The 27,828-nt window shown below is 40.0% G+C and overlaps 3 protein-coding genes across 6 annotated transcripts; 2 read left to right on the top strand and 1 right to left on the bottom strand.

Annotated features, from left to right (window-relative positions):
• Positions 1-26: 26 nt before the first annotated feature.
• Positions 27-9,316, top strand: si:ch211-284e13.4 (insulin receptor substrate 1-B). Its single transcript, XM_063488294.1, has 3 exons — positions 27-698; positions 2,234-5,380; positions 7,245-9,316. Exons 1-3 carry the CDS (start codon positions 350-352, stop codon positions 7,250-7,252), a joined length of 3,504 nt encoding a protein of 1,167 aa, XP_063344364.1. The 5' UTR covers positions 27-349; the 3' UTR covers positions 7,253-9,316.
• Positions 9,317-16,207: 6,891 nt separating this feature from the next.
• slc25a15b (solute carrier family 25 member 15b) lies at positions 16,208-22,392 on the top strand. Of its 4 annotated transcripts, XM_063488031.1 has the most exons (8): positions 16,208-16,703; positions 17,530-17,636; positions 18,347-18,437; positions 18,760-19,018; positions 19,108-19,245; positions 19,388-19,563; positions 20,390-20,548; positions 20,676-22,392. In XM_063488031.1, the coding sequence occupies exons 3-8, from the start codon at positions 18,383-18,385 to the stop codon at positions 20,795-20,797; spliced, it is 909 nt and encodes a 302-aa protein (XP_063344101.1). In that variant the 5' UTR covers positions 16,208-16,703; positions 17,530-17,636; positions 18,347-18,382; the 3' UTR covers positions 20,798-22,392. The 4 variants fall into 4 exon arrangements, with proteins under 4 accessions (XP_063344101.1, XP_063344102.1, XP_063344100.1 ...); XM_063488032.1 differs by lacking the exon at positions 17,530-17,636 and having other exon boundaries at positions 16,208-16,624; positions 18,351-18,437; XM_063488030.1 differs by lacking the exon at positions 17,530-17,636 and having other exon boundaries at positions 16,209-16,624.
• Positions 22,393-22,501: 109 nt separating this feature from the next.
• tm4sf21a (transmembrane 4 L six family member 21a) lies at positions 22,502-26,977 on the bottom strand. The gene is made up of 4 exons (XM_063487527.1): positions 26,801-26,977; positions 26,369-26,434; positions 22,783-22,922; positions 22,502-22,700 (listed from the first exon to the last, which is right to left on the bottom strand). The coding sequence occupies exons 1-4, from the start codon at positions 26,975-26,977 to the stop codon at positions 22,502-22,504; spliced, it is 582 nt and encodes a 193-aa protein (XP_063343597.1).
• Between the last annotated feature and the right edge of the window lie 851 nt (positions 26,978-27,828).

Raw genomic sequence — 27,828 nt, 5'->3', positions numbered from 1 at the left:
GGCAACCTCAGACAGGTGGAGGAGACGTCCTTAAGCAGCTGAACCGCACCGTGGTTGGACTTGGGGACTGGGCTGGGCTGCGGGACGAGCGGCGGTGGACGCTGTGCACGCTCGGTGCGCGGATCCTCCTGCGGCTGCTGGATTCACAATATGATACCAAACCCAAAACATGCTTTGGCTTGGCTGATTCTCCCCATCCTGCGCCTCCTCACACATGCTGGACACTTAAACGTGAACGCGGGGAGGACGAGGGATGTAGTTGGGATGGATAAATGAGGAATACGCATGGACATTATTTTTCCCCCTGAGAATAATTGTTTATAATAACCATCGCTCGCCTGCTTTGGCAATGGAGAACCAAGCAGCCGAGCCGCAGAACTATGAAGATGTACAGAAAAGCGGGTATCTCCGCAAGCATAAATCAATGCACCGGCGATTTTTCGTGCTGAGGGCGGCCTCAGAGCATGGTCCCGCTCGACTTGAGTACTACGAGAACGAGAAGAAATTCCGCAGTAAATCACCTGTGCCCAAAAAAGTCCTGAACCTGGAGACTTGCTTCAACATCAACAAGCGGGCAGATTCCAAGAACAAGCACATGATAGTGCTTTATACCCGCAGCGAGAGCTTTGCCATCGCTGCAGACAGCGAGGAGGTCCAAAATGAGTGGTACCAAGCAATGCTGGACCTCCAGGGCAACTGTAAGATATGAAAAGTGTGATGTGATTTCTTCTGTCTGTTTCTGCATCAGGCCTATCCTGCCGTAGGCTATTTGTTCTCCATACACTATTTTGGCTCGGCCATCCTGGTGTCTCTCTGCATATCACCGGCTCGAATTATTTGAATATTTTCTTTGATTTTTTTTTTTAGGTTTGTAGGTTTTTGTGTTTTAATTGTACCCATATAGTGTAAGCAATGCAGTTTGGAGGGTGATGTATTTAACCAAGAGGCAGGTGGATCCTATTGAACGGGTTAGACCGACACGCTATGGGCGGCATGTGCTGTGTGTTTGTGCAGCACAATCTCAATAAGCAGTGCTTTAATACAGTCACAACCTGCGGATTATTATCCGTCAGCAAAAACATAATTTGATGCGTTAAACAGCATCCGCCTGTAAGAACACGAGATGATCGCTTCTTATGACCAAAATCCAGTCCGTTTTCATACGACGGTGTGCTTCTGCATGGCGCAGTGGGCATATAGCAACCATCCAAGGGATGCATCATATAGTAGCAGCCTATCGCGGTGCACTCCGCTGGAGCCCGTGTTTTTGTTTTTCTGCACAGCTCCGACTGCTATTCGCCTAACCTACATTTGCGTTACGCGGTGCTGCTGCTGGTAGGGAGGAGATGGCATCGTTAGTGCGCTCTGCGCTGGAAATTGTGTTTCTGTTGGTTATCCTCGTGTTTACGTTGTTATCCTTATGCCGGAGCTGAGCACCACCACCACCACCACCCACCCTCCCTGCCTGTTCTCCCTTTGCATTTCAGTTATTTGAGACTGATGGGCTTGCCCAGCTCTAATATGTGGTTGTGGAACCCTTAACAGACACACATTAGAGCACAGAAGACCCCCATTTTGTTCAGGGTATGGCTCAGGCACAGTCACAATAAAACAATGTCTGTTTATTTTAATTTTAATGTGCAGCTGATCGTAATTAGGCGAGAGTCTTGCAAAAAAACAAAAAAAAAAACAAAAAACAGAGAGAGATAGATTGAAGCACATTAATATATTATGTCTTATAATAATTTCTGTGGAGTTCATTGCTAATATTTTCTCTTTCTCTGGTGGATTGTAGCAAACCAGCAGATTGTTTGTTGTTTACTGAAAATAACACTGATTGTGAGAGGGGGGCTGGGGCGGGGGGGGGGGGGGGGGGGGATTCTGCAGTTTGTTATTTGATTGGCACTGAGCAGAATTACAATGTCTTGTATCACAGTTGAGCATGATCTTTTTTAGTGGATGCTTTCTATAGCTTTTAAGGCTTAATTAATTACGAGCTATAGCTTAAAAGTGATGGTGATGAATTGGCTGCAGCACAGCTGTTTGGCAGTATTCTTGCATATGGCAATTTACTTACGATAGAGTAACAAAGCATTACTTATTACTGTCATTTTGGCTTTCGTTAGTATTTCAGCAGGCTATGTTTGAATTAAACCCCTCTTTTTTTCTTGTATGTATGTGTGTAATCATTAAATCCCCTAATTGTTTTATTTATTCTTTACTGTTTTTCTAGGTAAAACCCCTGAAGACTATGGAAGCAGTGGAGAGTGTAGCTCTCCATCTCCTGTTCCAACCTTCAAGGAAGTGTGGCAGGTCAAGGTTTGGCCTAAAGGTCTTGGACATGCCAGGAATTTAGTAGGCATCTACCGGCTGTGCCTAACTGACAAGACAGTCAACTTTGTCAAGCTCAACTCTGATGTGGCCTCTGTAGTGTTGCAGCTGATGAATGTCCGAAGATGTGGTCATTCAGAGAATTTTTTCTTCATTGAGGTGGGGCGCTCAGCTATTACTGGCCCCGGAGAGTTCTGGATGCAGGTGGATGACTCCGTGGTGGCTCAGAACATGCACGAGACCCTGCTGGAGGCCATGAAGGCCCTTAGTGAGGAGTTCCGTCAACGCAGTAAATCTCAGTCTGTGGGGACATCATGTGGAGGTGGTACTGCTTCAAATCCCATCAGTGTCCCGAGCCGTCGTCATCACCCAAATCTGCCACCGAGCCAGGTGGGCTTCTCGAGACGGGCACGCACGGAGACCCCCGGAACAGGAGGCAGCAGCACGAGCACATCACCTACATCGCGCCACGGGTTTCCAAGGGCGCGAACAGCCAGCATCGGAGCCAGGTCGGAGGAGAGTGGAGCAAGTGCTAAAGGGACGTGGGCCAGCTCCAGCCCAAGTCTCAATGGATCCTGCTCAACTACCCCAACTCTGAGACCCAAGCCCACCCGGGCCCCAACCCCTGCTAAGATTACCCTCAGCCTTGCACGTTACACACCTAACCCTGCTCCTTCTCCTGCGCCGAGTCTGTCCTCCAGCTCTGGTCATGGCTCAGAGTGTGGACTAGTGGGGGCAGCGGTGGGAGGCATGACGATCTGCTCCTACCCTCGTGTATCACAAAGAGTTTCTGTTTCAGGTTCACCGAGCGACTATGGATCCTCAGATGAGTACGGCTCCAGTCCCGGCGAGCACTCTCTGCTCCTACCAAGCCTGTCAGGACATCACGTACATGGAGAAGGCTCCTCCAGCTATATCGTCATGGGACAGCGAGAGAGTCTGCTTGGTTCCCATCATCGCTCTAAAGGCAGACGGATACTGCGGCGTTCATCCAGTCGTGAATCAGAGGCAGAACGCAGACTGCTCAGTAAGAGGGCTTCCCTGCCTTTGGCGTCCCACGAGCGGCTGACTCCACATAGAAAAGATGAAGATGATGAGGACGATGAAGAATACGCCATCATGTCGCAGAGCGCTAACACACAGCGAGCTGATTTGCACCATGATTCAGGCAGACTGAGAGTTGGGGGTGGGCAACTTGATGTAGTAGGGGAGAATAGGAAGAGGTCTGACAAAAGCGGGGGAGAAGTGGACAGAGGAGCAGCTGTGGATAGTGGCTATATGTCAATGTTGCCTGGAGTGACATCTCCTCCTGTTTCACTTTCTCTCTCAATAGGTATTTCTGACTCCGGTGCTAAACCCGGGGCAGATGACGAATACATGGCCATGACCCCCAACAACAGCGTGTCCCCCCCTCAGCATATCCGCCAGCCCAGTTCAGAGGGCTACATGGTCATGTCTCCCAATAGCAGCAGCTCTACAGACCTGCATGGACTAGGCATGTGGGATAGCAGGGGCAACATGGAGAGCCGGGCTGCCAGTGACTACATGAACATCTCACCTGTCAGCAGCCGCTCTGCTTGCAGCACACCGCCTTCCCATCCTGAACAGCACCAACTTCAACCAAAAATGTTCAACTCCTACTTCTCACTGCCACGAGCTTATCAACACACTCTCTATACTCGCTTTGAGGACGACTTGAACAAAGGAGAAGGAAAAAAAGATGGCAGTGGGCACGATAGTGCTGGACGGGGAGGAGGAGTTGGATATAGCAAGAGAAACAAAATTGCAATGGGCGCTGCTGGAAGCTGCCAACTTTCCATGTCTTCCTCTTCTTTCTCCTCTAGCTCTGCCAGCAGTGAAAGCCTCGAAGACAAGTCCATATCAGCGGGGAGAGGGTTAAGTTTATTAAGAACCGGAGCAGAATATAAGAGTGCAGGAACAAGCACGAAAGATGGGCGTCACCACCAAAAACGTGCATCGAGCAGTAAGAGTCCAAAGCAGCAAAGGCGGGGTCGTCCCCTCAGCGTGTCTTCAGATATTACTAAAGCAAACACGCTGCCCAGGGTTAAAGAGAATCTGCCGCCATCAGTGTCTCAGAATGTTGGTGAGTATGTCAGTATTGTCTTCAAGGAAGACAGTAAATATGGCGAAGGACGATGTGCAGGTTCCGAACGTCCTGTGATCCATGGAACGCTCCGACCCGTGAATCAACCGCTCCTCTGCCATGATAATCCTGCTAACCTTCCCCGCAGCTTCTCTGCACCATTGTCCACCTCTGCTGAGTACGTCAGCATGGATTTAGGGAAATCCTCAACACCAGTGACTCATGTTAGATCCACATTCAGCACCCAACAGGGCCCACCAGCTGTTGCCCCCAAGGCCCGACACGAGCACGGCACGCCCTCTACTCTGGCCGCAGAGGGCAACGTGGGCTACAGAACAAAAATAAAGACAGCAGCAGCGCTGACAGAAGTCCTGCCTCCATTTACGGACAGCAAAGCCTCAGATCCCAGCACTTCAGCACGACCTGCCATCCACTCTGGTCAACCCTTACCTGTGGAGCAGGAGACAGGTTTGGGCTTTTCCCCAGTCAAGTCCTTCCAGTCTCCGGAGCGGAGCAGCAGACTGGTCCGAAGTGACCAGCAGGGACGCCTAAGCCACTGCCCAGAGACATTTAATTCACCCCCCTCACTACCACGCCACGCATCCTCTTCTACCTCCCTCTTCCCAGAGGGCAGCCAGGCAGCGAGCCATCGGCATGATTTGGACTGCTCACTGTGGGAGAGCGGGCAGGCTGCTAGTATGTCTGCCACACCTCCACCTCAAGCCTCCACCTCATCTGGAGAACAAGGCCTTAATTATATTGACCTTGACTTGGCCATTAAGGAGAGCCCTCAAGCTGGAGTGGAGCACACCTCTTCTGCCTACAACATGGGAGGAAGCGCTATGGGTAGCAGTGCTGGCTCCAGCCTCAACACTTACGCCAGTATTGATTTCTATAAATCAGAAGAATTGAGAGCACACCAGAACAGTAGAAAAGATGGTCAAGGTAAGCACTACAAAGCCAGTTCATGTTGAATTATTTATTACTTGTTGAGTTATGATTAGATCTTTAGTGTTAAGAAAATTAAATGTGTAAATATTCTGCGGATACATTTATAATTCTTTTTATATCATGGCTGGAGATTTCTGTTTTGTAAGTTTTGGCCTCACGGCTAAACGACTACGTGTGTTTGACACTGCAGTTGTTTCCTTCGATTTAGAGAATAATTCAAATCTGGAAATTATTTTTGATGTGATTTCTGAAACTGAGGAGGAAAATATCTACTTACTGTCAATCAAATAGTTAAAATATATGATTCCTGATCATATTTGTCTAGCGAAAACTTTTTCATCTGACGTGCATAATCCACAGACAGAGCTCATGTCTGGGTCTTAGTCACTCTTTCTCCTTTCATCTTTTACTGATGTGTACCTTGGCTTCAAGCTGGTGGGCAGCGCCATATTTCCAGTCTGTGGGTTGCCTGTAGAGTCTCTTATTATCGCAAGTGGGTGTTCAGAGAGCAGAGCCAATTGATTTGTCTGCTGGTAATGAGCCATTTCATATAAATGGAGGTAGAGGGGACAGAACGCAAGCAAGGTGTTTATATTTATGTGTGGGTGTCCTGTTGGCTGTTGCATTTCACATGGCAGCTTCGAGGTTTCCCTCACATTGCTCAGATGACAGTTATTAAACGGTTAGTGACTGAATATGATTTTTGATGGATGTACATTCTTGACATGCACATGTCAAGAACTAAACCGTTAAAGGCTGCATGTGAAAAATAAAAAAATAAATAAAAAGGTTAATATTAATATTTGTGAGAGGACCAATCACATGCGCGCATTTTATTTATTCAGATAAAGAGCATTTATCCAATGCTATGAAAATGTCTGAACCTGTAGCATGTGATCGTTTGGTTTTCCATTTAAAGGCAAAAAAAGGAAATTAAACCTCAATTAATCATCAATTAAAACAATATTAAACTGTAATGAGTAATAATTAAAACACATGGGCTCTAATCCTAACTGTATGAAAGCTATAGTATGGCAAGCGCACACAGTCTATATAATATACTGTGTTCACCTAAAGATTTTAAGAAATTAAGCAAAAGCTCGTCTTCATCAGCTGAATGGTAAAACAGAAATCCAGTGCACAAAGCTGCAAGCATACCTGGGTAGAGACGGCCAGAGTGTTGAGGCGGCAGACAGACATTTGACACTAATGATGCACGGGGCAAGTGGTTAGACTGACTCATAGCTTTTCAAACCGCACTTTCATTTATTTGCGCTCCTTTCCGAGCTTATCTTGATTATGTATTTGCGGTTGCACCACGAGATTATTCTTTAATGAATTTATTTCGCGGGATCCTTTTCTGTAGGTCACAAGCGATAAACCCAAGATGTTTGCTTGTCGGTGCCGCTGACTTCATTTTCCTGACAGGATCAGAGTCAGGGCAGTGACTTCTTGTTGCTCAGGTGGATCATAAAGGGAAGAAACATATGAAAATGCCTGGAGCTGATAAAGCTTGACACAGAGACACATAATATTGACATCTGCAACAACGTGCATGAAACCAATCAGAAAATCCTTTTAGAAAGATATCTAGGGTCATGTGATATTTACCCAACCAGCCAGCAGGAGCTCTAGATTAAACAAAAGCAATATGCTTTGGTGAATAGATCACCTAGCATGAGCTGCCTTGCTTTCTCTAACATTTTCTGTGTGGAGACTTAAATCTAATTTACTTTGATTATTACGTAAATTGTGGTGAGTATATATACTTTAAAAATAAAGCACAATAAGGAGCAATAAAAACAAAGCTGTGGTATACGATTGAAGCTCACGCGTATCTTTGATTCTTTCCTCCCAGACTGTTGATCTCCATCTTCGTCTTGGATCTTAGAGTGACAGTCCGTCAGGGGACGGGTGGCAGCCCGATCTGTTGCCACAACAGAACTGTACACTGGAGTCTGAACACTGAAACCCTGGAAAACTCATCCCCATCCCGTCTGCTGTTTTCTGTCAACCAAATGTGTGCCAAACACACCACACACACAGACACACACATACAAACACACATATACACAACACACAGTCACAGGGTAAGGAAAAAGTTTCTTTTTTTTAACCTTGTTTTTAATAAAAAAAAAAAAAAGAACATCTGATCATCATTTAACTTCATAAAGATAAAGGATGACAGTTAGGTGTGTAATGGTGTGAGCTCACAGGTGGCCATTATGACATTCATGGACAGCCTGTTCTTCTTTTTGCCTACTTAATCTATATTATCATGTTACTAACGCTCGTATTTCAAAAACACTTTCAGGGAATCTCGAAAAATATCCTTATTTGCTTTTAATTGATATTTGAGCCAGTCTATTGGAATCTTGTGTCTCAAGATTTCAAGTGGCAGCTGCTATAATGAACCAATCTCAGCTGAGTTTTAATGAGTGTTAATTATTGGATCCTGTGGTTTTTGCCTTTGTATTACTATTTATGCTACACCATCCTTTGTCCATGTAAGTTAAAGGATCATCAAACTGAGAAGGAAAATGCAGTTTGGCAGAGGGCTCATACACGTACACACCCTGCCACTGTAAATGTATTTGATTTATCATACACAGTTGCAAAAAAAAAAAAGGCTTTACACTTATTGATCGCTGGTTTTGTGCTACCGAAGGACTTCAAAATGTGCTTCTTTCTGGGGTGGTGGATGGAATTGACAACGGATTTGCGCTATAGAGATGAAAACACAGTTTCCTGTCAGTTTTTTGCAGACAATAGGGAAGTGGTTGTGTGAAAATCCCACATAGCTTATGCAATCTTTGTGAAATGCATTAGAGTGTAAAGTCTGTGTTTTTTCACACAGAATTCAGCTTTATCCCCAAAGCTCCACATGTGCACTCACACAGGATATATGTTTATGTAGCCGCATAAACTTAACATGTCCCATCATGCCATGTGGTTCGTTTTCAAAATGTAGCCATTGTTAAAGCCTAGTGAAAGCTCCTCGGTGGTATTTGGGGATATTTAATGGATTTACTTATACACTATGTGGTGTTCAGGGTTTGATAGGAAACTCATGATCCCCTTCATCCTTATTCCCAAACCTAAGTGACAGTTTAATAACCTTCAGTAGCTGCAGCTGGCATAAGAAAAGTAATTTCACTGGACTCATATATGCTGTATTTGTTTTACAGCATAAATCCAGCAGAAGAAGTCACATGAAAGCCCTCGCTGTCATACAGGCATTTTATGAAAGTGATTGATGTCACAATTATACAGAAAAAAACTTACATAGATGCTCAATAATCAATTCATTAACCATGAATGAGCGAAACACTTGATTAAAATGACCAGATTGACCTAATATTCTTGCTTGTCTGCTTTGGCATAGAAGAAAAAATGTCAGACTTAATTTAAAAACAACAGATATACCAAATTTTGTCCAAAATATGAATAGTCCATTCTAGCTCTTCTTTATGTTTAACTGAGAAGAATCGCTACGTAAGCAGTTATTACACATGAACTGAGCACACGCGACAGCTTTCTAATGAATCTGAGCGCTCAAGTTATCCCCCAATTCCACTTGATAACCGTACATTGGCTGAGACTGACACATGACTGTCAAATTACACGATTCCCACGCCACACAGCCAGTTGAAAATAGTAAGTTAAATCAAAATGTAAGCCATCTTTGTAATTAGTGTATAAAAGAAAAAAAAAATCAGTAAATATCTTAGGAAAAGAATGAATTTTGGAGTCCCTAACAGTCCCTTCATGTTTTTATGAGGACAGATCATATACAATATTACAAGGCTGTGTGAATAAAAAAACAAAGAATGCAATGATTTGCAGTTCTCATAAACCCAAATTTTAACTCACATTAGAATATAGGAAAAAAATATCAAGTGTTCAAATGGAGAAAAGGTACTATTTTAATTAAAATTGCAGCTCATTTTGAATTTTATGGCGGCAACGCATCAAATTCCAAATGAGCTAATGTTTTTCATGAAATAGTAAAACATCTGATATATTTTCTAAGCCTTATTGTGAATAAAATTTGGGTTTATGAGCTTTACAATTTGTTGAATCCTATTTTTATTTACATTCTGCATTTTGAACAATTGTGTAGCACAAAATCATTGGAAACGTCAAAGTGTAAACACTTTTTGCAACTGAGCTTTTCTATTATAACTGTATATTATACTATAGTGTATACTATAGTATAGAATAACAGAAACTATAGTACGTGCTGTACTTTTTCTCGTTTGCATAACAGTTAACACAATTCTTATATAAAGTAACACATTACAATGGTATACAAAATATACAGTATACATATATTGATTAATACTATTTAGCCTAGATATATATATATATATATATATATATATATATATATATATATATATATATATATATATATATATATATATATATATATATATATATATACATATATATATATATATATATGTATAAATATATATAGTATTTTATAAAGTGCCTCATTTTTGATTGTAGCTGTTTTTACACAGGTAATCTTATGAAGGGTTGTGAAAATGGGAAAAAACAACAAGAACAACAAAAAAACCCAAGTGTTATTTCTTGCCTGAGTCTAAATTGAGCATTTGTTGATCGAGAGAGAAAAGGCTGGGAACTTACATTGCTGTCATTCAACCATAAACAAATTGCCTTACTGTGTTTAGAATCAGAAACATGTAAAACAATCTCATGCTCTTTTTTGCAGTGCCTAACACTTCAGCCACAATGTAAGCACACACCCTCGCTCGTGTGTTTGGCTTTATCAAGCTGTGGTTTGGCCAAAAAAAGAAAAAGAAAAGAAAAGAAAGAAAAGAAACCAAAAAGAAAAAAAAAACAATGAAAGGAAAAGCTCACTTTTTCATCTTAGTATATTTACACATTGGGATGTGTCCACTTCTGCCCCAACTCTCCTCTTTTTTTACTCTTGCCCTCCACCAACCAGCCACTTATTCATGCTGGAGACTTTAATGTAAACTCATACTTAATCTCTTTTATAATTTAACTTCCCCTGTCTCTACACTGGGAAGAAATTAATACAGCTGCTTGGTTTGAACCCCTTCCCCCCCAAAAAAAGAAAAAATAAATCATGAGATGAAGGGTGAAGCCAGTCCTGCTGGCTGGCTGCTGGGCTAAAACAGTATTAACACACGTGTGTATTGTTCAGATATTTTTTTGGGATGTGGATTCAGATCCCAGAAGGTGTGAATAGTACTACTTCTCTGTGACGCTTTATTTTCTCTCTCAAACTTGAGGTCTAAACTATGAAACAGTGCCATTCCTGCTCCCACACATGACTTTTGTCATTTGTAATCTTTTATTCCATTTGTAATCTGCTGCTGTCAGAGCAATTGCCAAAAAGGTCTTAAAAAAAAAGCTCTTCAAAGATCATAGATGTGACTTAAGATAAATCACTTTTTCATGAGACAGCCATTGGGCCAAAAAAAAGAAGAAGAAGAAAAAGGAAAATAGTTGTTAAAATTCAGTCAAAGTTTGTGATAAGCAAGTTTTTTCTGAAGGTTGTGTGATTTATAGTTAATGACTGCTTGCATACTGTATCCAGTACCATACTGGCAAGTTGAGCCTTTTTGGTGATACTGAATATTGAATAAGGATGTGTTGTTAGCGGATATAAAAAGAAAGGGTCAACTCTATGTTGTGTTGCAATGCCGACCGCCCGCAGTAACTACACTCACCGGGGCTCTGGCTCGCGTTTACAGGGTACAAACAAAGATGGCTTTCTTGATGTAGTATTTTTGACACTGGTAGATTTTCCCACATTTAGAAACTTTGATTTGTCACTAAGCGTATAATTGTGACACTGCTACTTGCGCGCTGTTAGACGCGAAGACAAATGCGTGTGTTTTAATCCTGTAGGTAAAAACTTCCACATAGTTTACCGCCCTCCCTCCGGATGTTCCTCACCGACTGACCCAGCCCTCGACTCACATCTGAAAGGACACAAGTGCCTGGCTGTGAATACTCGTGTTTGGCCGTTAATCAGTTGTCATTGTCAGTGCGTAGAAAAAACAATTAAAGTCTTCCTCACATTTTTTTCATATTTAGTTCGAGGTGTGCGACCATTTTTTTTGTAACAGACTTGTCTGTGGTGCCAAAGTTTTATGTGTGAATGGTGAGCTTCACCCGCACGGTTAAGGACCTCTGTCACCAAGGTAACACAAAGGTTGAATCAGTTTGTTTTTTTTTACAAATCAGTCAGCCCCTTATCAGTCTGTTTTTAATCCTGAGTGGTAAAAATATTTATATATCGATTCAGCACTGCCCACTACTTCTAGCGTTTTTGGCCAATACCGAGAACTTTAACAAATCCATACAAATACTTTTGACTTGTTCCACTTTTATAACTTGTGTTACTCTTTTGGTTGTGGTGATCTTTTATAATCTCTTTGTTATTCCTTCACCACAGCTCGTCTAATTGGGGATTACCGAGATTCTCTGACTGTACCTCATAATCTCATGTCCGAGCAGACGCAACAGTTGGTGGCAAAGCCCCTCGGAGAGTCTGAGAATGGTTCCTGAGGAACACGTAAATAAAAGCTGTAGATTGCGGTAAATATTTGTGTATTCAAAACTACGTCAGCAGCAGTCAGCGGCAACTATTCCACTCTCATGACACACAGCGGTAGTTACGAAATGTTTCTCATCTGCCAATCATCTGAAATCTGCCAAGTGTTCTGTTTTGGTGAATTACGGAGACTCGTGTTGTCTCTTCTGGGTATTTTATAAGAACATGCTGATGAAAAGGAGGCACAGAAATTGCTCAACAGAACTCTAAGTGTGGGAAATGATGCTGTATGTACAATCAGGATAGCGATTATAATTACAATGGAAGAGCATTGTATGTATTTTAAATCTATTGATACTACTTTGATAATGATGTAAAATGTACAAAGGCTGAACAGGAACTATAGGTATGTAAAGTATACTGTGTATAGAGGAGTTTGCTCCAGGGGTGGGATGGGCATGGGGTTCATTCTGTTCATGGCGAAATTGTTTAAAACAGAATATTGATGATTCTTGTCTGTGATGTAGACAACGTCAATGTTTTTTTGTTTTTTTGATAAAAAACAAAGATATATGGGAAAAAAATCTGAAAAATGTGTCTTTTATTGACTGTGTGTCTGAAGTTAAATATCAAAATTTGATGAGCTGTTGTGGTCAACTGAGTCTAGACTGAGTTTTAAAGGATAAGACAGTGGACAGAGGGTGTGTGTATTTAATCCTGGGTGACTCAGTTTAAACAGATGGTATTTTGGCACCAAATAAGTTCATATAGGTAAATAACAAAACTGCAGTGCTTTCTGTTATTTTACTTCTCTAAGAAGAAGAAGAAGAGGGGGAAATGACTGATGGAACTGCTAATGCACATTAACAGCTAAATATCTCAAAAATCTTAAATATCAGTTCAAAGTTCCTCCATGGAGCCTTCGCCTTTACAAAAAAATACAACAGAGATAAAGAAAATGTTGATTTCATATTTTTAATTTATACGGGAAATCCAACTTAAAGCAAATAATTGTTTGTTGCAGTTTCTGTCAGAGCTCCACAGGTTGTTAATGTTTGATGTAGAAGCATGAAACAGCCAGTAGAGGGCGCATGATGATAAGAACTTGAATTGGCCAGCTGTTTTTTTACCCAACAGCCGTAAAAGGCTGATGGGGTATTGACGTCATGCTGACAGTCCGGCAGGCAGCGTGGACACCTAAGTTTGTGAAAGTGATGTGATACCAAGGGTACATCTACTAACAATCTAGGATGAGTTTGAATCTCAGTGACCTCAACCTCAAGGTCAAAGGTCAAGTTCTCTTAAAATCTTTTGAACACATAACTCAAAAAGGAAGTCACATAGGATTTCCAAAATCTTGTGCAATAACTGCAATAACTTCAGAACAAGGCAAAGCAGGATTTTGAAACTGATGCTATAGCTGTGTGTGCTGGTAGGCTGAGGGGTAGCACTGACGGTTGCCAGTATTTTTGTGCCGTTTTGTGGTCAACATATTAGTGCTGCCACCTTACAGCTTACAGGCCTTCTGTGTGGAGTTTGCATGTTCTCCTTGTACCTGTGTGGACTTCTTTTTACAGCCCCAAAACATACATGTTAGGCTAATTTGTGAATTGAAAATGGCCATGGATGTGAGGTTAATAGCATCAAGTGTTATGTGAGAATGTATGGTTAAAATGTGTGACTTATAGTTTAAAATGCTTTGAGTGGTCAGTAAGACTAGAAAAACACATTATATTATATAATTATATACATAGGAACCTTTAAATAGCCAAAAATGTAATTCAGCATCATCATGTACAAATCAAATGTAGGATTTAAAAAGTTTCCAGTTTATCAAATTGCACTTACTGAGCAGTTCTTAGCTTTGAAAATAATCTCTCATCTTCCTCTCCCGTGCTCTTTCTTACATCATCCTCCCTCTCTCAGTGTCGTACATCAACGTTTCCTTTTCTCTCCCTGGCAAATACACCTGCAGGCATTTAGCTAGCAGACGCATTTTATCACAAATGTTTGTCACAAAGTGTTGCTGAGAGCTAAATATACATATTACTACATACCCGTCTTGTTTGTCCAGCTGTTTGAAAAAAAGAAAGAAAAATTTATTTACAAATGCCCCATGAACGCACCACAGGGATGAGAAGGAAAGAAGGGTGTTTGGAGTGTCTAAGGGGGGCTGTGGAAGGTCATTATTTTCTCACTTGCTCAGTGCTATCAGTGGAACCAACGCCAGGCTGCAGCATATGACAAATGAGCTAATTCGTCAGTAATACTTCGTCAGTATTAATCTGCTTATCAGACTTAAATGCTCATTAATTGAAGGTGTGCCGGCCCACTTCAACCCCTGAGCTATAGATGAGGTTTAAACAATACAATTCAATGCAAGCTTGTGTTTAATGGAGACTTTGTAATGTTATGCTTGGGGAAGGGAAGGGACTCCTCTAATGATACAACAGGCATAAGGCAATTATAGAGTTAAGAGCCCAGATCTGCGAGAGCAGCTGTGATTGAGAACACAGTGTTCTGAGACATTCTTTGTTCTGATTTTTTGTACGATTCTTTTGTAGCCAAACGTGTTTATCTCTGCTAGATGGTTTTCTGAATCTCTAACATGGTGTGGGAGATTTATTTCTCACTTACAAAAGAAAAGTGTACAGTGACTTCTAGTTGGAGTTTGGAAGGCTGAGTAACAAGCAAAAGTTAGCCTATTCATCATGAAATAAAACAAATTCTCTCTTCTGGTTGTTACTTTGATACACAGCTATCTTGAGTTATGTAACTTCATTTAAAGGACACTGTGACCATTTGGGATCTAGTGTGCACTGTGAGGGGAGGTACGTTACCTACTTCATCTGCATGCTTGTTGCTCATAGGTTGTTAAAGCCAGTGTTAAAGTAAATGATATCTTGTCCGAGGACTTTGTATTAACTCGATTTCAAGATCTGACTGCCAGTGACTAAGGAAGGACACAAGGCTGCAAATGTGTTGTTTTATGAGAATGGAAAAACCACCACTTGTAGCAGAGTCCATGAAATAATAATCAGTCGTGCTGATTTTAAAGATTTTCTCACAGATATAAAATTCTGTGTATAAAAGTCCACCATTCATTTCTTTATATTTTGCTAGGAAAATGGGGCAGCGTTACAATAGGTACAATAGGTACCAGCGACTTGTTGACACATCGAAACACGCGTGGAAATGCAGTATGAGAGTTTGCACAATTCTATCAAGCTTGCAAGTCAATATTTGGTATGGCTGACTGACCGATAGTGACTGATCGTGTGTTATTGTATTTTTCTATCCAGGTATACTTTTCCTTCACTGGCATTGTGTTTGGAATCATTATTAAGCTGGAGAATCAAGCTGTTGCCAGTGAGACATTTTCCAGATGGTGGTACTGTTATACTCCTCTCATGACCTCCTTCATATTGAAATTTTAATTAATCACTCCATTGGACACGTTGTCACAGATTTTCAGAGCAGTTCTTGTGTAATTTGGCACACCTCAGCCTTTCCCCCCCTGTTTCCATTCATTAAAAATTGCTTCTTGACAGACACCCTTTCTGATAAGGCTTCTAGGTGGATTGTTTCACCTTAATGACATTACTTTTTAAAATCTATCTATCTATCTATCTATCTATCTATCTATCTATCTATCTATCTATCTATCTATCTATCTGTCTCTCTGTCTGTCTATAAAATGCACACAACTTCATACAACTAATGAAAGGGGAACAAATAAGTTTCATTGACAGTCTACAAGTATCAAAGTACCTAAAGAAACAAATTAAAATCGGGTCTTTCCTAAGTTGGCTGTTACACAACACTGGTTTATCCCTTATTGCTTTTGCTCGCTTGAAAACAAAACTGACAGAACTTGAGAAAGCCTGGTGAAGTATTGCTCAAGAAGCCTTCCAAAAATACAAGAAACTCTGGCTCATTGAAAGAAAAATACGGAGAAATGATGGGTGTTTTAATATTTTCGCATAGCACTGTATATACAAAAATAATAATACAAAAATAATTTCTACATATATAGAAATAAAAACCAAAAAACAATTTCTTCAATACTCGGCAGTTCCATGGGGTGTTTAAGTTTATTTTGAAAAACACGGAAGCATGTGAACCGGAAGCTTTACCGGTTCTTCTTGTGCCATGCGGCTCCGTGTCAAAGATCCCGAGAAAACTAAGAGGACCACTCATTATCGCTGACGGCTTCTGCATCTTGACATCTATTTAACATTTACGACTATATAATAACCATGTAACGCTACAATGTAATTTTTAAAAAGTCAAATTACATTACAGCATTTGCGAATTCTGCTTAGTAAGACTGCTAATTTTCTGAGCAGAGTCGTTGGGTGACGGCAAGTTTCGTCCCTGGAATTTAGAGCAGAGAGGGCACTCTCAACTTTTCATTTTCTCCTCCAATGACGCAACCTCTGTACTCTCCTCATCACCTCCCAGGATCGTTGATGGGCAATGCATCGATCATAGTGCAGACAGTGAGGACAGGCGCTGCAAATGAGATAGCATTAAGATCAACGTTGAACGGTGGCCTGCTGGAGTAAATTAGCATGATGTTAGCTTTGGTTAGCAGCTCCCTGAATTAACGTATGTCTGACACGTAGACTCCCAGGTTAACCTCACCTACAGAGTTTACCTCGAAGCTCTCCAGTAAGGTTTGTATTCTGAAATTCCCGTACTCCGTCTGTCTGTTCAGCTCTCAGAGTGAACCCACGCTGTAAGGTCATCAAAGCAGTAAGTTTTTTTGATAATTTCAGCTTGTTGGATTTTCTTGATGTTAACAACCTAAGTTATCTCTCATACCTGTTGGACTTTTTGCTCTACCTGTGGCTTACAGCATACATGTGTCATTTGGTTTTAAAGAAGCGGGGGAAAACACATGTTTAATTTATGCCACAAAAATAACATTTACCAGCCTCTGCTGGTGACGTGTGAGCTGAGATAGGCCAATGACAGAAACATTGGAGCCATGTTTCATCAGCTGGGGAAGGGTCACCACCGTGTCCTTAAAAGTTGGAATAGATAGTTTAGTAGCAGAGAGGGCAGCTGTGAACCACTCATTTAGTTATAAATGCGCTCTGAGGTTTTAGATTGGCACGCATCGAGACCACACAAGGTTTAAAAGACAGGACTGAACTTGCTTTTGGTAAACCGCAGGTAAAGTCTGCTTTTCCTCTCCACAGGATCCACGTTTTTTGCGCTTTTCTTAATTCAAACGTAATGATTTTGTACGCATAGAAACCAATTCTGAGGGCTATTGTTATTACTTGCATGCATGTAGTCTCAGCTAACCCACTGTTGAACAAGCACTATGTTTTAACTCTAACTCAAATGCAGAAGGGATGGCAGTGCTGTAGGAGAGCTGCAACCCAAGCAGGACACTTTTGGTGCCAGTGAACCGTGGCAAACCAACCAAGCTAATCTAACCTTGACTTTTCTGGTCATTGATTCTAGTGGTCAACAATTTCCTTCGTGGATAATACTTCTAGTAGTCAAATTATAGAAGGAAATTAAATAAAGTTAGTAGGACAAGGTTGAAATGATTTGGATGTGTTCCAAGGACATGCCAGACAAAGGATGTTGAATATAGAGTAACCAAGCGGGAAGGAAAGAAGACCTTAGAGGAAACTCGTGGACGTAGTGAAGGAGGACATGCAGAGGGATAAGGTGAGGGATAAGGTACATGCGCACAGCGTGGAGAAGAAGATCATTTGGAGTTTAGAAAAGGAATGCCTATGTAGCACTGAAGTTTGCAGTTGTACAGATATGGGCTTTGTTTTACTGCTTGATATCGTCTAACAGTCTACAGACAAACTGAATATTTCTTTCACTTTGCATTGTTTTATGTCCCATGTGTAAAAGATGTCTGTGTAATGTGAGCAAGATGTTAAATCATGCATAAATATAATAAGCTGGCTTGGTAGAAGAGAGTACTGTTTGACTGTTTTGGCATTGAGTTTTTCAAATCACAGGTGCTTTATAACCACACACCATAGAAGGATAGAACTTTGAGAAGGATTTTACCTTTTAAACATACTGTCAGATATGCATCTTTATAGCTGTATAGGAGTTTTGGGGGGAAAAAAGTTTTATTTTACACCCCAAAGTGCAAAATCAAATCATGTGTGCCCTATTTTTAACATGCAAGCTCATAGAAGGATCTACCAGCGTCCTCACATTTTATTTATTTTCACATTTTGAGCAGTTCTGGTTGAAATTGCAACTAATTTAGTGTACTAGTAATGAACCCAGCTGCTCTTTTCTCTCCGGGGGATCTAATCCACACATATTTACAGTGTGAGGGGAACAGGGGAACAATGAACTCATTATATTTTTCTACTAAAACACACCGTTTATAGGTTTCTGTTTTTTCCCAGGTAGCTGAGAGGAGGGGAGACCTTTTCTGAACTACCATGGCTCCACATCCAGTAGTCCAGGCCATCATTGATCTCTCTGCAGGAGCCACAGGTAAATGCAGTAGCCTGTCACTTAAAACTCTTTCTACAGTAGCCAACATACACATGTGCACATTCACTCTTTAATGTCTATGAAGTAATCCTGTTGCTTTTTAGTGCTGACAAAACCTCACCACCTATGTCAGACTGAAGGGTGTTTTGATGACTCCTATCTTTTTCTGGCTCATTTGTTTCAGTGTTTCTGTTTCTCGCCTGAGCCCACTATGATACTAATCTCTTCACGGCACATGTTGGCTGGCTTTTGTGAAAGCAACTCTCTGTATGTGCCAGTTCACATCTGTTATTTACTGTTTTTGTACTTTCGTCCTCCCCAGGGGGAGCTGCGTGCGTCTTCAGCGGGCAGCCTCTAGACACAGTAAAGGTCAAAATGCAGACCTTTCCTAAGCTGTACCGTGGTTTCATCCACTGCTTCATGTCTACCTACAAACAAGTGGGTCTGCGTGGGCTCTACCAGGGCACTACTCCGGCGCTGATGGCCAATATTGCCGAGAATGCCGTGCTCTTCATGAGTTACGGCTTCTGTCAGCAGGTCATCCGCTTCACAGCTGGCCTGCACAGCGAGGCTGTGCTGAGGTAGCTGTTCTTTATGTTAGCACAAAGCCAGCCCTGAGTTTGTGTGTGTCTGATCTCTAACCGCCTGCTGGTCTTTCTGTCTTTGTTAGTGACGTGCAGAAAGCCTGTGCTGGCTCAGTAGCGTCCATCTTCTCATCGCTAGTGCTCTGCCCCACTGAGCTTGTCAAGTGCCGACTACAAGCCATGCATGAAATGGCATCATCAGGCAAGATTGCCAGTAGCCAGAAGTAAGTAAATAGCTTAACAGTAGGGGCGGGTGTTTCTCAAGCGCAGTTTGTTAATGAGCAGTTGTTTTTAAATATTCATCTACTAAAAAGCTATTTTAGTGTCTCGTGTACTGACCAACCGTTCCCTCTGCTCTGTCTGAAGCACTGTGTGGTCAGTGGTGAAATTCATCATAAGGAATGAGGGACCACTGGGCTTCTTCCAGGGTCTGACCACCACTATAGCCAGAGAGGTCCCCGGTTACTTCTGCTTCTTCGGTGCCTACGAACTCTGCCGCACAACTTTTGCAGACTACATGAAATGTGGCAAGGATGACATAGGTACTGCTATAAATGTTTCCCTATGTTATTAAAAGGTGTTCTGGTAAAATGTGGATGTTAAATAAAGTGAAAAAAGAGTAGACACAAATTATATACTTTATTAACTTACATATGTTATTAAATGTTACTTCTTATAATATAATGTGCTTATATTTGACATGTGAAGTGAAGAAGTGAAGTGCCTATGTCACCTTCAATATATTGACGGAAGTGATGAAATTAACTACTACCCTACTTTCAATGTCATCAAACTACAAATATGTCTCTGTTAGGATATTTCTGTCAGTACATTTCCATTCGTACACCATGTAAACTGCATACCTGCTTGGTGCATATATGTTAAAGGTGTTGCAAGTCAAACAGAGTAGGCTGCATGCTCAACTACAGCAGTTACAACATTTGACTGTGACTGCTGGAATAACCTTTTCTTTTTCAGCTTTCTGTTGTACATTTGCTGGCATGCTTGGAAAAACGGTCCTGTTACATGACTCGGTTTCGATTGCTTCGCATTTGACTCTATAATATTTTCATATGCAGAGGAGTTAATGGTTGACTTAATGACTGCAACCTACCTAGGTCATGTGGCGGTATATCAAGCCCAAATCATCACCCCTCCTCCACCGTGCTTGACGGTTGTTATGACGTCGGTCAACTTTGGCCTCCTCGGGCTATTGGTCCAGACGTAGTTCATTCAGATGCATTTTTGATAACCTACGATCTTTTTAGATAGAGCACGTTTTCTCCTGGCAGCCCTTCAAAGCAAGCATTCTGTTTTTTTATTGTACTGTCAGGAACTTTAATATTTAACATGCTGTGTATTTTGAAGGTGTGGCTCCAATTGTGTTCAGCGGCGGTTTTGGAGGGGCGTGTCTGTGGTTGGTGGTCTACCCTATGGATTGCGTCAAATCTCGTATTCAAGTCATGTCTATGATGGGAAAACAGGCGGGCTTTTTCAAGACCTTCATGACCATCACTCGCACTGAAGGTAAGCAGATGAAGGGTTTTATAGTATTTTCCATAACATGTTTAGAAAAGCAGTCTTGGTGTAAAAGACTAAAGCTTTCAGCAGTTTCAGTTTTCAGACTGTAAGCTCAGCTGTTTCTTGTGTTTAGGTGTGAGGGCGCTCTACTCTGGTCTTACCCCCACCATGATCCGCACCTTCCCTGCTAATGGAGCTCTGTTTCTGGGTTACGAGGCCAGCCGGAAGCTCATGATGAAGCAGTTTGACAGCTAAAACGGTCCACATCCTTAACACAAATGAAGAAACGGCGAACTGAAAGTGAAGTATTATAGCCATATGACCTTATACGTGGGCTCTTAAACTGCCACACTCCATCTCCTTTGAGACTGAAGCAACTCGCTTTTGACACAGCGTTTACATCACAGTATTACTCTGGTTCTTACATAGAAGAATTTTTAGTTTTTTAATACTTCGACCACTTTGTTAGGTACACCTGTTCTGCTGCTCATTAACCAGCCAATCACATTCATAGTTCAAAGTGCGCATCAGAATGGGGAAGACGCATGATTTTGGTAAGTGTGAACATGGCGTTGTTGTTGTTGGAGTATTTCAGAAACTGCTGATCTGCTGGGATTTTACTAGCAGGAACTAGCAAGGTGTACCTAATAAAATGTCTAAGTATAGCACAGTATTGAGCAAACAGCCTCTTTACAAGTAACTGCCAGCACTTCCGTTTATTATTTTACCTCTACCTCAACAAGGTCATTGCACATGTAACGATTCTTTCACATGGGATCGGTTACCCAGTTAAAGAGGAGAGTTGTTGTGAAAGCCCCCTGTGGTCATACAAGCAACTCTTGGGGCTCTTATCCACTCCACATGCACTACTTGAAGGCACAAATACATTCCTGTCTCTTCAAGTTGTGCAGAGACATGAATAAAACGGCTCCTTTAGGTTTTGAGATTATATTTAGGGCAAAGCTTAATATGACTATGTAAAGATAATAAAGTGGCATATGCCATTTCATTAAATTTTATTAACTATTTTTAAATTTTATTAACTCCTTATAGAATCATCGGCAGCTATGTGGACACCTTAATTTGGGATCACACCTGGGTTTGTCTGTCTGGGTAGTTCTGCTCATAAATTCTGCTGCTTTCAAAAGGAACATCGATATGTTTTAAATCATAGGCTGATTTTTCTTTGTCATGGTTGCCATGCTGTACTCCACTTCGTGCTGTGATTCTTCAGTATGTTGAGACCCAGCATTAATCTTTTTTTTATTGTGTAACCTTTGCCTGATTCTGTGCCATTTCCCATATTTTTTCCCCTTTCAATGCTGAGTTTGCAGTTCAGAATTCTCAATCCTGTTCTCTTCAGTTTTATTCAGAAGTGTAGATATTTTATCCTGGAAATGCTAACAAAAGACGGAGAACTGTTTGTACGTCAAACCTGATATTTATTGTACTAATGCAGCTTACATTAAAAGTAAGATTTATTTTATTTTCCTTTGACTGTAATTACTGTATTACTTTGACTGTAAAGCACAATTATTCAAACGTCACATACAACAAAATGCAGTACTGAAACTGTAGCTGCAGCGTTTTAAACCAGATTATCTAAAACTGGCCATCTAATTGGTGTAAATCATTTCTACTGTTAAATATTAAAATGCACAACAGTGAGTTTAAGTTTTCTGTTAATATATGAAGCATTAAATACATAAAAAGTGATTTTGTTAAACAGTGCAACTTCAAAGAGAATGTTTTATGCAGATGCACACATGAAGTTTATCGTCATTCATCCAGCAGGGGGCGCCCATCAACTGTCAAGAACTCTGTGTCTGTGAATTGAAGAATACATTAAAAAAAATAACTACATAATAATCCAGAGAGGAGAGGTGAAGTCTGAATTGTCTCTACATATATCTGAGAAGTAAATCATTTTTACCTTTTTTTTTTGTATTTATAAATTTTTTAGGCGATCTGAGCTTCCTTATTGCAGGTTCCACACAGACAGCCAAAGAGCCCGTTGATCATCTGTATGGCACAGAGGATCACCTGCAGGCAGCTTGTCACCAGCAGAGTGCTGAACAGTCCAAGGTTGAACTCCACAATGTTCTTAGGCTCTGTGCACCAGCTCCATAATGTCTTGTCTGTCAGGTAGTTGCTATCACTGCAGGAGAGGAGATTTATAAATGACTAAGAGTTGAGAAACATATGAAATGTGTCACAAGGAAGTCACTCCTGTGCTTTACCCTGTGAGTTCTTTAAAAGGCGTTGTCCAGACCAGTCCGGTTTTGCAGAGAGGCCCATTCTGCAAACCAAGTACTGCAACAATTATACTGTACAGGCCACCAGCAACACCCACTGCAGCAAATGCAATTGATAAGAACATCTGCAGAGAGTAAACGATAAAGGTCAAATGCAATCATGATACAGTTTAAAGACACATTTTTTTCCATCCTGTTGATAAATGAAACGTTTAGGTAGTTGTAGGTGCTCACTAAGCATCTGGTGCCATTTTTCTTTCAGTGTTTGCTTTTCCCATAAACTGTAGATACATTCAAGATTAACTACAAGCCAAACCAAACATACTAAAACAGGTCTGTTACTCCCTCCACAGAGTTTGTTTTGCTAGTGTTTATTTCACTCTGTATGTAAACATGATACCTTAAAAGGTTTGAAATGAATTCTGATAAAACTTAGCGTCAGGTCATGTTAGCAATCCATTCAAATTTGGCTTTAAGGTCTTCAAGGTTGAATTAATGTTTTATTGGCTGAAAATTAGGGGAAAGCTTTATAATTTAGAAACCACCATTCTTACAATTGTGCTGTGTATTGTCAGCATATAGAAAATACAGTATAAAGATTTAAAATATTTCATGTTTGACCTCTGACCTCTCCTTCAAGGTCATTATATTGATATAAAGGTCACAGTGATAGTAATCGTATAAATACATAACAAGTTGAATACATGTCCATGTTCGTGAACGGAACAAAACTAGTGATCAAAAACGTTTTCAATTAATATTTATTGCTAAAAAATTTTAATGAAATGAATGCTACACTTGTAATCTATCCAGAATAAAAATAATATAGTCAAAATTATCTAAAAAAAAAAGGCAGATGACAAAAGCTTGGACTTTTCACTTGTTTTTAATGTGCAAAGAAAACAAAATGAATATATAGAAAATACAATACTGTTTCCCTTAAATGTAAATATTACCCAGAGAGCAAGCTAACTCAGGTGCTAATGGTTGGTGCTGTGTTAGGTCACCTTTTTCATTTCTGTAGCAGACTCACATTTCACAGTGTAATCATAGCTTAACTTTAGAAACAACGGTTCATTAACAGGACTACTTTAAGTTTTGATTTTATTAAAATCTATTAATAAAATCTGTTAGTCTATTATACTATTAAAATCTCTCAACCAGTCGCAGAAGATGGCCACTCCTCCCTGAGCCTGGCTCTGCCGGAGGTTTCTTCCTGTTAAAAGGGAGTTTTTCCCTGTTGGGTTTTTCTCTGTGTGTATTGTTGTAGGGTCTACCTCACAATATAAAGCGCCTTGAGGCGACTGTTGTTGTGATTTGGTGCTATATAAATAAAATTGAATTGAATTATATGGATCAGTCTATTCAGTGCCAAGATAGTAAGATCATCTATAAAGTATCTCAGCTGAAACTGGACTTGTTAAACTATTAGAAAAATACACTGGTCAGCCTCAGGGTATTATGATATAACAATTTTGTCTAAATTCTCCACATGCGATGCGCGTCAAATATCACATCTTTGTAAGTGTTTTAAATGTACAATCACTTTCATATTTACATTTTCTGAGAGCTTAAATGTCTATGACTTTACTCTGCAAATATATTTAAAGAGTGTGTTTATTAACACAAAGTATTATCAAAGAAAAGGCATTATGTATTTTGAAATATGATGTAGTTTCAATCAATATCTTTTATAATAAAAATAAATTTGGTCCAGTGTTCTGATTTTTCCATTTTGTCAATATACTCCATTTAACAATCCATTGAGATATTTGTAATATTGTTTTATTTCATTTAGTTAATTTTGAAACTAAATGAACAAACAAAAAAAAACAAAACACAGGTAACATATCCTGTACCAAACCAGTGAGAACTTGCAGTTTTAATTTGTTTTCACAGTCTTACCAATGACAAAAATAAAGAACATTTTTAATTTCATGAAGTGAAATTGTATCTTTTCACTTCAGCTATTTTCCATTTAAACAGGTTGTATATGGACTATTACTACTGGGTTTGGGGTTTGGTACCAAAAGTGTACATATAATAATCTTTAAATGAAATAAACATATTATGTTAAGTAAATATCTGCATATGCATAAGGGAGGGTGCAGGGAATTCAGAGACACAACTTGTTAAGATTTTCAGCATTACAAATATAAAATGATAAAATATAATTTATAATAAGAAAAAAACAACATTGGGTGTAGATTATTATAAGTACAGCAAAGCAACAGAAATGAAAAATGTCAACTTATTTAAGACTTTTCTAACTTATATGGGTAACGAAACTTGAACACAGATGATTCGGGCCATGGCTTTTTTAGGATACTTGTAATAAAATCATCAGTGATCATTGTAAAAATAGGTAATTTGGGATTCATATTATTGTAGTATACGGTGGAGGGGGTGAATAATGTAAGAGAAGCTTTAAGACATGTATTGAGAAGGGCTGCAGCTATCAGTTATTTTAGCAATTAAATATTTTATCTATAATTCCATCAATTCATTATTAAGTGTAATTGGATAAGAAATATTTTTGTCTTATTAATGAGCAATAATAAATATTCAAAAGAGAAAACAGAGGTATCTTAAAATGAACTGCTCATTTTCCATTTTAGAAATTGCAACATTTTTTTAATAATTTAAATAAATAAAATTTAAAAAAAAATTAAACCCTCCCATAGTATTCACATGTAATTTTTTAAAGAAATTTGTAAAGAAAAACATTTCTTAATGCAGAAATAAGTAAATGATCTCAAGTATAGTAAAGTCAAATAAAATAAGGTATACTTACAATTTAAACTAGGCCATAAAGTAAAATGACCTATAATGTGTCTTCTTGAAAGACTTTCTTACATTAATAGGAGGCAAAAAAGGTCTGACAGTGTTGTATCGCCTGATGAAGTAGATTTGGTGCGTGTGTGTTCATGTGTATTTATTTTTGTGCCTTTCCTTTTTTTAATCTGAATGTTTAAGTGAATGAGTGAGTTTGTGTCTGTAAGCCTTTAAAGGAGCGTGTGGTGGTTGTTCTGAACAAAAGCGAGCATGTCAGCATTGTGAAGTTTGCCCTGTGGTTTGATGCAAAATTTTGTGCTGCTTAAAATAAGATGTTATGATGGTGTAGATGTTAATAATTAATGTTAATAATAATTAAATATCCAACCTAACAGCCCTACATCAGTGCCACAAAGTTTTATTGACCCAGTAGAGGTTTTATGGTGATTACAAAAAAAGCGCTCCTGTTTTGGATGCTAGAAACATGTTTTTATGATCGAGTTATTCAAATTACTCAATGAGTTGCTGCAGCCGTAGCATTGACCCATTTTTATACAAAATACATTATTTTAGTCACAATGACTCAAACAGTAGCAAATCCCAGGAATGATCCACATAAGTTGCAGTAAGAGTGGGAGTCCAAACACTTTTCCTGACATTTACAGGATTCAAATCTCCTTTCAGTCGAGATGTGTTTGTATACGCATATTGATGCTTTACATTTAATGTGTTAATCATTAAACTTAATCAAGCCTGTCTAACCTGAAGCATCTTACTGTGCTCGTGTCTGACTCACCCCACAGCGATTTCCACAGCAACCCTCTTTACCAGTTAAATGAATGTACAGTGCTGGTAGCAACACCTGTAGAAGGACAAAGGAGGTGATAGGACATAATATTCAGTCTGTCATTAGTGGAATAAAAGACTCTGTAAACATGCAAACATGAGCCTTCATTCATGTTTTAAGAAACAGTGCGCACCAATGAATTCTGACTTTTGCACCCTGCTCACGCCCAGTTTAGATGATTCTCATGCGAGTGTCACACACACTGAAACAAATCTTTAAACACTAAACTAATTCTCAGAAAACACATGGATTCAATTCAGATATGCACACAGTTTTAGACTGTATATGTAAAGGTATATTTTTTTTCTGAGACTCCAAATTTTCATAAAACAAATCAGCTCTATCCTTTAGTAACACACTGAAAAACAGAGGACCACTCACCAGTACGCCCCCTCCAATGAGTCCCCCCATATATTTCACCTCCTCTGTAATATGTCCGTCTTTGGCATAGCTGACGTCCCCATCGGGGAAGAACAGCACGATGTTACAGATGATAGATATGACTACTAGTGGGTACAGAGTAATAGCAATGCAGCGGGAACATTTTCCAGTGCACATGTCTGCAGATGGAGAAAGTTACTAACTTGGTAGCAAAGTTTGAGCTCAGATGCTAATCGCCCTTTATAGAAAGAGGCTCCACTCCAAAGTGACTGGGGATTCATACTGGGAAGATAAATTCATAAGTGGGAGGGAGGTTAGGGTGTGGGAGGTGTGGTGACAGGGCAATAGCAAAGGAAAAAAGGGTCTGGGACAGGCTGCGGAAGTGTGTCTGACTCATGCTTGCTCTGTTCAACAGTTGGAGTCGGCATGATAAGATAACCCCAAATTTCTGTTAATTTCTCTTGGTCACCTTAGTGACACATGCTGGTACTAATGATGTCACAACTAATAAGCTGAGTGATCACACCTCCAAGACTGTTTTTAGGATTAAATACAACTGAGTTTCTTGTATGTTGTTGGAATGTAAAACAGCCAAGACTCTTAGTGTCAGAGACACGTTTAAAACCAGTGTAAGACATCCTGGGGATATGCTGTATTGCATGATCAAAGCACAGCTGGACTTTGCTTTGCTGCTGCTATAGAAACACACAAAGTGGAAGAAAGATCAATATGTCACTGACACGGTCACTTTGTGGTTGGTTAAACACTCATCAAACATTCTGGCGAGTTGAAATTTAAAATGAAAGAGAATAAGAAGAGCTCCTCCTGCCCAAAACATGGTCTCCAAACAACACACAGATTGAATCAGGCTACTTAACCCTTGTAAAAGTTGTAATTATAAGCTCTGGAATTACCTCCCTCACCTGAAGTACAGTAATGTTTGTGTGTCGTAGATTGTATTTTGACTGATTATTCTTTTTAGAAGCAGAAGGAAAGTACCCGAAATACATAAAATCATATTAATGCAC

The sequence above is a fragment of the Pelmatolapia mariae genome, linkage group LG10_11 (genome assembly GCF_036321145.2).
Source record: "Pelmatolapia mariae isolate MD_Pm_ZW linkage group LG10_11, Pm_UMD_F_2, whole genome shotgun sequence".
NCBI classification, from domain to species: domain Eukaryota; kingdom Metazoa; phylum Chordata; class Actinopteri; order Cichliformes; family Cichlidae; genus Pelmatolapia; species Pelmatolapia mariae.
Note: the sequence above shows the minus strand (reverse complement) of the source record. Positions and strands in the feature narration are given on the sequence as shown.

What these genes read in the sequence shown, in the direction of transcription:
- si:ch211-284e13.4 (XM_063488294.1), top strand. Translation starts at nt 350, where the DNA reads ATGGAGAACCAAGCAGCCGAGCCGCAGAACTATGAAGATGTACAGAAA. An exon ending in GCTGGACCTCCAGGGCAACT is followed by an intron (nt 699 to 2,233) that starts GTAAGATATGAA and finishes CTGTTTTTCTAG; the next exon opens with GTAAAACCCCTGAAGACTAT.
- slc25a15b (XM_063488032.1), top strand. Translation starts at nt 18,383, where the DNA reads ATGGCTCCACATCCAGTAGTCCAGGCCATCATTGATCTCTCTGCAGGA. An exon ending in CACAGCGAGGCTGTGCTGAG is followed by an intron (nt 19,019 to 19,107) that starts GTAGCTGTTCTT and finishes TGTCTTTGTTAG; the next exon opens with TGACGTGCAGAAAGCCTGTG. An exon ending in GACCATCACTCGCACTGAAG is followed by an intron (nt 20,549 to 20,675) that starts GTAAGCAGATGA and finishes TCTTGTGTTTAG; the next exon opens with GTGTGAGGGCGCTCTACTCT.
- tm4sf21a (XM_063487527.1), bottom strand. Translation starts at nt 26,977, where the DNA reads ATGTGCACTGGAAAATGTTCCCGCTGCATTGCTATTACTCTGTACCCA. An exon ending in GCTGTGGAAATCGCTGTGGG is followed by an intron (nt 22,923 to 26,368) that starts GTGAGTCAGACA and finishes TACTCTCTGCAG; the next exon opens with ATGTTCTTATCAATTGCATT. An exon ending in CCTTTTAAAGAACTCACAGG is followed by an intron (nt 22,701 to 22,782) that starts GTAAAGCACAGG and finishes CCTCTCCTGCAG; the next exon opens with TGATAGCAACTACCTGACAG.